Below are 12,948 nucleotides of genomic sequence, written 5' to 3'. Positions count from 1 at the left end.
GAAAGATCTCCAAGATATTTTGTTAATTGGAAAAAGAAACAAGGCTTATAATATGATCCATTTATATTTTTAAGATAAAAATTATAAAGGTGTTTATGGACACATATGTATGTATGTATCATAGTGTTTAGGAAAGGGTCCGGAAAGATCATATACCATAACATTAAAAGCGTTTACCACAGGGAAGGGAATGGGATGAGAATGGGGGTAAAGGGAGACTTTCAATGTTTTATTTTTTATACTTCTTTTTTTGGCTTAAATTTTTTGCCATGAGGATGGATTTATGCTAGTTGTCATTTTAAAAACTTAAAAATAAGAAGCTCTGGAATAATGTAATCAAGCTCTTCACATGTTTATTGCAGAATGGGGTAAGGTTGAAAGCACATTTACTTTGGATTATATGTATTTCTATACTATTTGATTTTTTTACAATAAGCTTGAATTGCTTTTTATCAACAGAGAAAAATGGAAATTTTGTCTACCTTTGTGTGTGTGTATGAGAGAGAGAGAGAGAGAGAGAGAGAGAGAGAGAGAGAGAGAGAAGGTCCTGATTATTTCTCTATTGAAGTAAATAAATGAAACCCCCATGGTTTGTGACTTCTGAACTGTTTGGATAAAACTGTCTTTTAAAGACCTTTTCCCTGCCTTTTTGCTCTCTTGTTCCCAGAGGCAGCTCTTCCACCTGCAGTTCCCACCTCACCCAGTTCTGGAGAGAAGCCTCTTTTCCTTAGTTGGTCCTTGGTTCCAGTTATTGTTGCACACACGTGCCTACGTTGGGTTACTGCTCTTTGTTGAGGAGGGTGGGGCCCCAGTGCTTTTACTCATCCTTGAATCCTCACTTCCTTTGTCCAGTTTAAGTTAATAAATTTGTACTGGGTTAAATTGAATTGAAACTGGAACATAGTTCTTGTTAAGGGAGAGAGAGGAGATCTTTAATACACGGTATTAAAGTATCCTTAGTAGAGAAGTACTTCGGTTTTTAAAAAGGTAGTGGCATCTTCATTTTGTTTTTCCCGTGATGCAATCTGCATAATGTTATCTGTTTAATTTCTGCTGATACCTATTTTGCCCTCTTTTCTTACATGAGGAATTTTTCTCTTCTAGTTATTACTCCCCTTTTTAAATGCAAAGTAGTCCAGTGGTGTTCCTATGTTACCAAATTCCCTTTTGGGTCATTTCTTTTTAGGTATACTTTGCATACTGGTTTTTTTTTTTTTTTTTTTTTAATTAAATTCAGTTTTATTGAAATACATTCACGCACAATACAATCATCCATGATATACAATCCACTGTCCACATGCATACTGGTTTTAATTACCTTTTTGTGCCTTCGGGTCTCCTTCTGTTAATGAAAGTCTCAGGTAACCTCTGATACTTTTTATGTGCTGGTCCAGTGAATTTTTACTCATCTCCATTAGGAGGCAGGCAGGTGGTTTCTACTGCATACCTGAGGAACACTGCCAATACTGAGAGGAAACAAACAAACTCCCACATTACCAAGTATTCCCATGTTTGGATGCTAGAGAGGACGCTTCCAGGAATCTAAATCCTTGATACTCTTGGCATAGGGCAGCTCAGCTCCCTGAGTAACTACTGTTTGCCCTTCAGACTCTTCTTCACCAAGAGGGCAAAGTATCATGTGATGCTGTAGAGAAACAGTTATTGGTGGGTAAAGAGGAGAAAAGGTGTGACGTCTCACTGATGGAATCCCTCTAAGCCTATCATCAGCACCTCTAGTAGCTCTGTACATTACTTGCATTTTTACAGGGTTGCTGTTCACGTCTCTGACTATTGAAACTTTTCTAAGCTTATCATGGACATTTTAGAAACAGAGCTTGCTTTACGTGTTGTAAAACCACTGGAGTGCTGTTACATCAGAGTATGAAGTAAAAATTCAGATGATCTCTTTTCATAGTTCTAACAAAATGAAGAATTTGGAGGCTATGTAAATAATCAGTTGTTTTTTGCCTGTGTTTTTTTGACAGACCTTCTGAGGCAGACTTTTTTTTTCTGTTTTTAGCATATGCATCACATATGCTTTTTTTAAATTCAGTTTTATTGAGATATATCCACATAACATACAGTCATCCATGGTATACAATCAGCTGTTCACAGTATCTTCATATAGTTGTGCATTCATCACCCCAATCTATTTTTGAACATTTTTCTTACACCAGAAAGAATAAGAATAAAAAATAAAAATAAAAAAGAACTCGCAAATCATCCCCCCATCCCACCCTATTTTTTATTTAGTTTTTGTCTCCATTCTTCTACTCATCCATCCATACACTGGATAAGGGGAGTGTGATTCACAAGATTTTCACAATCACATTGTCATCCCTTGTAATTTACAGTGTTAGACAGTCGTTTTCAAGAGTTGGAGTTTGATAATTTCAGGTATTTACTTCTAGCTGTTCCAGTGCATTAAACTAAAAACGGTTATCTATATAGTGTGTAAGAATGTCCACCAGAGTTGACCTCTCGACTCCATTTGGAATCTCTCATCCAGTGAAACTTTATTTCGTTTCATTTCGCATCCCCCTTTTGATGAAGAAGATGTTCTCAATCCCACGATGCCGGGTCCAGGCTCATCTCCGGGAGTCATGTCCTGCGTTGCCAGGGAGATTTACACCCCTGGGAGTCAGGTCCCAAGTAGAGGGGAGGGGAGCGAGTTCACCTGTGAGGCAGACTTTTAAAGAAGTAATTTTTTTTTTTTCGATTTTTATGCTGATGTAGGTCAGATAGTAAAATGCTAGTGTGACAAGTAGGAGAAACAATTACTGAGTGAGACCTCGGAGGCAGGTAAAGATGGTTTTCTCAAAACTGGCCCCCGACTCAGATTTGGGAAGGGGAACCCATGTGGCCTGCTCATTCTGCTGGCGTGGGTTTGGGCTGTCAGGTGGAAGAGGTCTGAGCAGCGGCAACCACCCTGATGTGCGGCAAAGAAAACGTGTTTCACCTTATGTTGGCAGCTTCAGAGAGGGGTTCTTAGAGAAGCTCTATTGTGGAACTGTCCTTAAAAGGTGGAGGTTATTGTATTTTCCTAAGTAGCTTTTTTTTTTCTTATTACAAGGACAGTAGCAATTTTCATGTTTTATAGGTACTCCATTCCTTTGCAAGGAACTTAAATCTCAACAGAAATGGTAAGAATTTTAATTTTAGCTTTCCACTCCCCCCCCAAAAAAAAACAAAAACAACCACTTTTTCTACCCTTTTTATGAAGCTGCTTGGCATTATAAAAGAACAAGGAGATGATCCTTTAGGGCTAAGTACCAAGCACCAAATACATTATTGTTTTACATCTGGACTTCTAGAAAAGGAATGTAAAAATGTAATCCAGCCTTGTAAAGTGCTTTGTCAACATCACTGCCACGTTGTTCTTGAGGTGCGTTGGTATAATAGAATTTGTACAGGCAATTTATCTTCGACTTGCCATTTTTCTGTGTGGGTCTGCACCCTAAATATCGGCATTCTACTATTCTACTGACAGTCTTCTTTTCCCTCTAATTGGTAACCCAGAAGTTCTTTAACCACTTTTGACTCCCCCTTTGCCCACTTTACACCTTTATAGAAATCTGCACTGAATCATGATGAAATATCCTGGTGTAGCTGGCTCAGCATTTGAGAGCAAATCAGCTAAAAACTCCAGAAGTGTCCTGCATAGAACATTTTCTGTTGGTTAAAAACTTGCAAGCAAGAATGTCTGAGATACAGATGTTTTCTCAAAGACTTCTTATCTCCTAAGAAGACACGGGTTACTCTGACAGGGGAAACAACTCTGGGCAAATATGCAACATTGATCTAATCAGCAGGAAAAAGAACAATATTTTAACTGGGACTACCTTTTACCAACATCATTAAAGGCCCCCATTACTCTTTTATTAGAGGTTACCTCTCTTTCTTATCAGATTATAGAATGAACATAACTCATGGCAGTGATTTGATCTCTTGTTAAAGAGGATTACAGTTTTGCATTAACTTGGATTGACACAGTTTATAATTCTCTTGTTGATACTCAGGCGGGTGGTGCCACATGTTTGACCCGCCAGCAGTGCCGAGGGGAAAGGACCCCCATATATCATCATTAAAGATGGCGTCTAGCTCGGAGATAGGAGGCATGGGGCCTGCCTCCTCCAGTAATGTCAGAAAGGACAAAGGAAACATTCTCAAGTTCAAACCTGAGATGTGGGCCAGAGTTTTAAAACTGGGCTGAACTCCGCCCTACGTGGGATCAGACACCCAGGGGAGTGAATCTCCCTGGTAACGTGGAATATGACTCCCGGGGAGAAATGTAGACCCGGCATCATGGGATGGAGAACATCTTCTTGACCAAAAGGGGGATGTGAAAGGAAATGAAATAAGCTACAGTGGCAGAGAGTTCCAAAAGGAGCCGAGAGGCCACTCGGGTGGGCATTCTTAGGCACAAAATAGACAACCCTTTTTAGGTTCTAGTGAATTAGAGTAGCTGGTGGTAGATACCTGAAACTATCAAACTACAACCCAGAACCCATGAATCTTGAAGACGATTGTATAAAAATGTAGCTTCTGAGGGGTGACAATGTGATTGGGAAAGCCATATGGACCATACTCTCCTTTGTCTAGTTTATGGATGGATGAGTAGAAAAATGGGGGAAGGAAGAAAACAAACAAAGGCACCCAGTGTTCTTTTTTACTTTCATTGCTCTTTTTTCACTTTAATTATTATTCTTGTTATTTTTGTGTATGTGGTAATGAAGGTGTCAGGGATTGATTTTGGTGATGAATGCACAACTATGTAATGGTACTGTGAACAATCGAATGCACGCATAGTTTTGTGTGACTGCATGGTATGTGAATATATCTCATTAAAATGAATTAAAAAAAAAAACTGGGCTGAAGATACAACAGTGCTATTTTTTCTTGTATTTTCCCTGATTTGCTGCTGTTCAATCCTAAACATTTCTAGAGAATTTGCATTCTCAAATTGAAGCCTTGGTACCAAGAAGAGTGATAAGAACACATCTTCTAGAAAGAGATTGTAGATGCTGAACAGATAAGTCCTTCTGCAAAATGAGGCTTCTTGGATATAATTCTCATTTCTGCAGTCACATTCCCATCATTTCATCAGAGTCTTAATCCTTCAACAGAATTTCTAAATGAGATTTTCCAACTCATTTACACAAATGAATGTAAGTGTTTCTCTTAAGGACTTACTGTTTTTTAAGTTCCTTTATTTTATTAATATTGTCTTACTAAATATAATAGTTTATAGCTAATATGTTAATCACTAAGTAACTTGCAAGTGGATAGGCAACAGCTAAATGTTTTTCACCTTAATTTAGATTAGTCATTCAGACATGTTAACAGGTTTCCCACAGTGATCTTAGATTGCTAAGATGTGTAGACGATTTCTGTTTGTAAGTGCATTCATCCTTTGATTTATCCACCGAAGTCTGCCACCCTATTTCTGATTGGCAATAAAATAACATAGAATAATGATATCATATTCCACTTATTGATCATTTACTGTATGCCAGGCATTGCACTAAGTCCTTCATGTACATTTTCATTCAGTCTTTATAAGAAACCAGTGAAATGGTTGTCATCTGCATTTTATGGACAAGAATACTGAGGCATAGAGAGATTAATTAGTAGCTTGCCTAAATTAAGGGCAAGAAAGCAGTGGAGCTGGTATATGCGTCTTGGAATGTGACTTCTAACCCTTTCTGCTGTTTTCCAGAAATCAGCAAGCCTTTAGAAGTATGAGAGAATAATGTGCCAAAGGAAGCCACTTCTCCCTAACGCACACACACAGGCACACACACAGGCACACAGCCTTTCTCAATTAAAAACTTATTTGGATTACACTTTTCTTTTTCCCTACCTTTCTTTTATAATAGAGATAACTTTGAACATAGGAAGGTTTTTGCCTATCATTCATTCATATTTTAGAGTGAACCACTGAATTCCCAAGCCTGTTCTTATGAATGGTTATATCATTCGTACAAAGATTTTAAACCTTAAGATCTTACAAAGGTCTTAAACCTCAGAATTAGCTTTGAATCCTGACCATTATATTCAGCGATGTTGCTCTTACAGTTCTACTTCTGTCATTCTCAGGCAGAGACCTACTTTCTTTAGGGACAATATCTTTTTCCCTGGGAATAAAAATACATGCTTATAGAAGAAATTTGGAAAATATAGAAAGGACAAAGAAAAATTAATCTGCCATCCTGCTTTTGATAGTTGAACATTATGAATACTTTTATGTATTTTCTTACAGAATTTTTGGTGTATATATTTTGTATAGATATGCGCATATATGTTTGAATCCTTTTTCCCAGTTAACTGTATTATAAGCATTTTTAATGCCATAATATATTTTAAAGGCATTTTAATAACTTTATAATATTCTACTATGGAATATGTATTATTTCTTGTTGGACATTTAGACTACTTCTGGTTGTTTTTATTTCTCTTTAAGTAATGCTACAGGGAACATAATTTATACATAAATCTATATTCTGGTTTTTGCTTGTGTCCTTAAAGTAGGTTCTTAAAGAGTGATTCCTGGGGCAGAGTTATAAGCTTTCTAATGATTCTTGATGGGTTGTACTACTTTACTCGCTCCTTCTTCCCCTGACTGAGGCTAATGCCATTGCACCTTTGCTGATATGGAGAGTTATCTTTTAAAAATATTTTCTAGTTTGATATGCTAAAACTTATTATTTATTCTTATTTTTAAGTAAATAAATGGCATCTTATTGAGCACCTGCAGTATGTTAGGCATTGGGCTAAATACCTAGTGTTTGTTTTCTCATTTAATAGTAAATTTGAGGAGTATGTATTTATTAAGCATGTGTATTGTCTGTGTTTCTGTTTTTATCCCTTGCCCATTTTTCTCATGAGTTTTAGGTTTTTTTGCAATTTATGTGAATTCTGTATATTACAGTTATAATTTCCATATTTCAGGGTTTTTGTCGATATTTCTTCCATTTTGGTTGTCTATTGATGTTAATTTTTATTGGTCAAAATAAGTTTTTATTTAATTAAATATGTAAACCTTTCTTCTTTGGGGCATTTTTTATTGCTTTTATGCTTAGGCAGTTTCTCTTGTGTCCCAGTCTCAGTCATTCACCTGTATTTTCTCCTAGTTTTGTTTGATTTCTTTTCCTGCTTTTAATCTGTTTGGAACTTCATTTTTTTATGTTGTTCAGTGATCTCTATTTTTCAATTCTGCTGCCTCTTCCTGGTTTAGGTTTTTTTTTAACTTCTCACATAGGCTATTGCAGTAAGAGCCTCCGAACCACCAGTCTCTGGTCTGATCGGTTCTGTGTATCATTGTCTGATTAATCTTCCTAAATATCACTCAGAGCATGCTGCCTTTTGTTTCCTTTAGAGTAAAACCCATACGTTCCAGCCTGCTACTCAAGGCAGTGATCTGAACTCTGCAGACCTTTCTCTCCTTATCACTTGTTTCAGTAACCACACCCTCCGTGCTATCCTGAGTGGGCTCCTGCGAGTCCAGCACACACTTGCCCTCCTCCTGCTCACCTCTGCTCCTTCTGCTTATTCCCGGAGCCCCCACAGCCCACACCTGCCCACCTGCCTCATGGGTACCATGGCTTCCCGGTGAAATGTGCACAGGCCTTCGCGGATACCAGCCTTTCCATGAGGACTGTCAGGATTCCCCACTCCCTGCTTCTCCTTTGAACCCCATTTTATTAGTACTTCTCTAACAGTACGTATTACAGGTCACAAAAGCACTTACTCAGCTTTTTTTCCTCTTGCTAGGAAAGCTAACTTAAAAGTCTAAGTGGAATGCTTCTGTTTACTATAATCCTGTAGTAGTTGGTACACAAGGTTTTGTGCTGATACATTTGGAATAATATATTTTGATTCCAATTGAATCTTGCCTCATTCCATAGCCTTTTTGTAGCATGAGTGTATTTAAAGTCCTTTTCCGGTTGATGTTGGCCTTCTGTGAACTGGAGAACTGGTTCAGGTTCTTGAGCACATGTTTACGCTGTCCCGCAGGCAGTGGGACCCTGAGGGGTCTTCTCTGTATGCCTTAGTTTTCTTCATCAAGAGTCCTTGCTCACGGGATTCTTGAGAATGAAATGTTCATTTTAATGTTTTGTTACTGAGAAAGATTGTTTTTATTGTAATCTGTACAGATAATTACAAAATGTGTATTTTCACAGATTTTTCCTGTGTACTTTCTCAGAAAATAATCAGTGTCCCTTTGCCTGAAACATGGATGCCCATTTCTATGCAAACCTTTAAAAAGGTGCTTATAGGCCTCCTCTCTGAAATGCCTTTAAAGAACTTCAGCTTATAAATCTGTTTACAGTTTGCTTGTAACATTATTTTTGCAAACTGTCCTATGAGATGGATGAATGGGGGTTTCTTGGAAAGCCTGTTTTACTGAAGAACTCTCCTCTGAAACTACTCCAAATCAATCACCTAACCCCTTTCCCTGATAGAAAGAAATGTATTTTCCTCTGATCCCATGGCACTTTGTACATGTCCTTATCACATGGTATTTACCATCGTGTTGTTTCCTAATATTGCACAGCTTGAGGGCCAGCTCCGTATTTTGTTCTTAGCACAGTGCCTTATGTAGAGTGATTGTTCTCTGTTGAAGGAAGGATGGAGGGAGGAAAGAAGGAATGAATAAAAAAAAGAAAAAAGTAAGCTACGTGAGTTCCTGGCCATGTTAGAAAAGCTCCATAAATGAAGGGGCCAGTTTTGGGGCTTCCCATTCCCAACCCTACACTTAGAGAATTTTTCAGGCCATTTTTACTTAGGATTAACCGTGGGAAAAGATCTTTCAAGAACACCCTTACATTTCCATCATTTCTAAGAGTGAATAGCCTAACCTTTGTTTTCTCCTGTAGGTTTTCTCCTTCCTGTCTTGGCTGTGATGCCCATTATAGGTTTGGTTTCTGGTGGCCCTTCTACAAATTATTAGTTACTACGGAGACATGGAGCATACAGACAGGGTTCTGTGATGAACAGTTACAGCTTTGGGTCAGTTTCTTGGACTGCTTTCAGGATTTGCTTGGTTTAAGAAAAAAAAGCAGTCCTGGAATGGGTTTATATGTGCATTAACAAGGCATGATAATCTTTGTTGTTTTTAGTGTTGGTATTAACTGTCAAACCAAAAAAGGATATTTAAAGGGCATTGCCTCATTATTCTTTGAGTTCTGGTTGCTGGGGAGAGCAGTGTTTGTAGTGGTAAGCTGTTACTAACTAACCTGGGAAATGAGGTCTTGAATGAGTGTAACCACACCTTGTGCTTTATCCACTGTCTTCCTCTGGGGAGCAGATCACTTTATAAGCATTAACTCTTTCACCCTCTGGGCACCTCTACTTAAAAGGAATATAAGACTGAAGGCTCTTTCTTCTCCAGTATAGATTAGGAAACTTCAGCCCAGAGAGGGAAATTGCTTGATCAGAGGCAGGTGAAGAGTCAGTGGACCCCAGGGTGTTTGGGACCTGCACCAGCCATGGTGACACCCAGGCACCTTGCTGTGTGGTTTCCCCTTTCTGCTTCTCAGAGGATGGTGGGGGTTGGGCCTTTTGTCGCTTGTATGCAGTGTGAAATGCAGCCCAGGCGAATAATTGTTCTTCAATGCTTTGTGCTCCCTTATAAGAAAGAAGAAATCAATGCAAAATTTCTCATACATGCACTTGGCAGTGTTCTGCCTCCTCTTTCCCAGAGCCTGATCCTACAGGGGGAGGCACAACTGTGCAGCAAACAGACTCACCAGCTTTCAGGTGAAGAAATGCAAACCACCGATTTTGCACTTAACATTCAGGCTTTTTAAAGCCGGTCATATAACTGGCTGAGGTCATCAAATTGCTGACTTAGTGGCAGGCTGGTGAAACTACAGTGAGGAGAGATTGCCCTGGTATAGGCTTTCTGAAGGTGTCACCCTGCCGTTTCCTAAGTTGTCTTGGCAGGCTGAAGTGTCTTGGCATACTCCTGGAGAAAGTTTTCCTGGCAGACATCTGGGACAGCCTTCCTTTTTCCAACTTTCTGTCTGATTTACAGAGGAGAGGAGGAAGTTCTTTGAAGGATACTGGCAATTTGCATTTTATCAATTAATATTAGTAATCCATCCAAAAAAGAGCTCTATCTCAGGGTAGCTTTTATTTTTTATGAGAAAATGTATTGATTTCTGAAACTTTGTCTTAATAGTTTATAGCCATTAAACAGTTAAGTGTGGCACATGAATAGCAAAAAGCTTGCTGCCCTTATTAACAGAAATGGTAGTTTGGGTGGCAGAAAAGCCTTGCAGAGCGATGAGGTGAGTTCAGTTATATTCATAGTTGGTAGAGTGTCCAGATGAACACAGGAGCTGGAGCTCTAGTGCTGGGCATCCTGCCTGCAGAAGATATTTTGAGAGCTGAGCGTATGTGTGAATTGCCAGGGGAGAGTGTTGAGAGAGAAGAGGGAGTGCTGAGAACACAACCTAGGACAAGGCCTAGCTTCCAGCCAGAAGGAAGGAAAAAAAAGACAAAGAGGTCGGGGGAGAATCAGGAATACATGAATTCCTGGGAGGAAAGCTTCAGGGCAGAGGGCTGTGAGCAGTTACCAGTGCTGGGTCCGAGGGCCCCCGCTCCTGGAGTCTGTGTGGGCAGAACTAAGCCCAGACCTCCTGGTGGCAGTTTTTACCTTTACTTCACTCAGTGGCTGCTGCTTTTAAGTTTGGATTGGAACTGGGTTTTAAGCAAATTAGTCTTCCTACTTATTTCCAGAAGTAATAGCGGAATGCCTTTCTGAAACTCTGTGGGTTTACAATAAATGCCTTCACTAATTTCCGTGTGTTTGGCCCCCTAAAAGTAGCAGTTAAACTGGAGCTGAGAAGTGCCTCATCTGTGGCGCACCAGGGCTGGATGGTTGGCAGTGGTCTTGCTGTGGATACAAATGTAACTTCGGTGTCAGTCTCACCTTCCTGCAGTTGGAGGAAGTAATTCACATCTAAGCAGTGAAGCATCCCCTGCTTTTAACAGGAGCTGTTAGAGGGGCTGCTGTTTGAACAAGGAGCTTCATCTTCCTGAAGCCAGCAGTCACAAAACCGTAAACACAACACCGGCCAACTCTATTGCCAGGATCGTGGTGGCTTGACGTTAATATTAAACATCTCCAGCAAGGCAGAGAGCTCTGCTGCCCAGCTACAGAATAAAAATAAATAAAAATAAAGGGAAAACCGTGCTAAAAGCAGTGAGATGATTTGTCGTCTTTCCTTTGTGAAGCCATTTGTCTTCTCTCGCATCAAATCTGTTATAAAACAGTCAAACTGTGAAAGTGGAAGTCATCCCAGGAACATGGAATATTAATGTAGAGGAAACAAGGCGACCCTCCTTTTGTATGAAGAGTGCTCCTCACTCTACCTCCACCTCACTTTTTGCCTTTTTACCACTGAGGTAAATTGTTTTTCTTTAAAAGAATATGAAAGACTTGGAACTAGTAGAAAGGGTGATGTGAGTTTCAGGTATTTTTCTTCCTTTGTTTAGGTTGAGTGAATTTGTAACTGACTTGAATAAGGAGGAAGTACCACTGAGAGAAAGCTTTTACAGATTTAACCTTAATTTCCTTCTCACTTCTCCATCCTTCTTCCCCCTCTTTCCTCTTCCTATCCTTTCAGTTCCTTTGTTTGGGCCTGAACCTGCTTCCTTGAACATTTATAAATCTTGAGTCTGTCTGATCTTTAGGAGACAGGCCAGAGGCCACATGTCACCATCTGTAATTTAAAGCTGTAGGGCTAAAAGCATTGGCAGAGGTTTGAAGGACCTAGTTCTGACCTGACCAAAAGAGCCAATTGAAACAGACCTTCTAGAGTCTCCTTCAAGCACTGGGTAGGATGGTGATGAGAGCAGACACACTGGGTAATTTATGGGCTCAGTTTGTTTGGAGCCACTCAAGCCACTCTAGCCTCTTGGCCCACTTGGAAATGAGTCATGTACTGCCACCTTGTGGCCAATTAGGGTAACAGTGGTTTGGCTGTTTTGGAACATTGTGGCGAGTTCCACCAGTGACTGACTGGAGAAGATGCACCTTGTATATAGACTTTGGTAATTAGTGATAGATAAGTGGGTTGTCTGAGTTACTATCTGTTACTTTGCTAACTTGATCCTGGTAAGAAATAAGTCTTAGGGGAGAGAGGGTTGCTTTCTCTTCCTTTTACCTCATTTCTTTATATTTTCTTTCTTTCTTTAGTATAGAATTGTGATGAGCTTTCATAAAAGTCATCTGTGATCCACTTTTTGTTGTTGGGGAGGTTGGGAGGAGAGTGAGGCCTTTCTATTACAATTCAGGAATCCTGACTTTTCTGACTAAATGACACCAACTCCTGAGAAGAGCTGTGTCTGTCTCTTTACTAGGATTGTCTTCCTAATAACTCAGTCTTCCTGAGAAACTAAATTCCAGTGTGGGTCATCTGCCTCTGATCCTGTTCCTATGATGCGCAGAAGTTTGCCCTCTACCATGCAGCCCCCAAAGAGCACAGGGCAATTGCCTGTCATTTGGATCAATATATTTTCCCCTTTTAGGTCATAGAAATATGTTTCAAACATCTTTTTCTCACCTGTTAAGTCATTGATACAGAATAGAATGGATTTGGGTCAGAGGAAGCAGAAGAAATGAAAAATTAAAGAAAAGAACCATTTTATCTCTAGTATTAGTTGGAAGCAGATCATGATTCAGCTGCATCCTTTTGATGATGACCCATGGGTTCTAGCATGTTGGCTACTGTGTCTTATTCTGTTTTTCATGATCATAATGTTAATGCTATTTATGCAAAGGGGACTTTGCTTAATGCTTAAAAAACAGTATGTTTAAAGAAGATGTCAACATTTTACTGATGAGGAAACAGATTCCAAGGGGTTGCATAAATTTGTCTAAGCTCATAGGCCTAGTAAGGATCTAAGCCAGAGTTCAGAACCAGCTCTGACTCCAAA

General features: G+C 39.4%; 1 protein-coding gene across 3 annotated transcripts in view; it reads left to right on the top strand.

Moving 5' to 3' along the window:
* AATF (apoptosis antagonizing transcription factor) overlaps nucleotides 1–12,948 on the top strand; it is a 127,937-nt gene that overhangs the window by 104,303 nt on the left and 10,686 nt on the right. Inside the window, exon 13 of one of the 3 annotated variants that reach the window (XM_037808147.1) lies at nucleotides 10,835–12,527. The exons of the other annotated variants lie outside the window; for them this stretch is intronic. Within the exon in view, the coding sequence (XP_037664075.1) occupies nucleotides 10,835–10,841 (7 nt within the window). The 3' untranslated portion in view covers nucleotides 10,842–12,527. Of the gene's footprint in view, nucleotides 1–10,834; nucleotides 12,528–12,948 lie in introns of those variants that run through there. 3 annotated transcript variants of the gene reach the window in all.

The sequence above is a fragment of the Choloepus didactylus genome, chromosome 18, assembly GCF_015220235.1.
Source record: "Choloepus didactylus isolate mChoDid1 chromosome 18, mChoDid1.pri, whole genome shotgun sequence".
Lineage (NCBI taxonomy): Eukaryota > Metazoa > Chordata > Mammalia > Pilosa > Megalonychidae > Choloepus > Choloepus didactylus.
The sequence above is the reverse complement of the archived record's forward strand: the minus strand, read 5'-3'. Positions and strand labels throughout refer to the sequence as shown.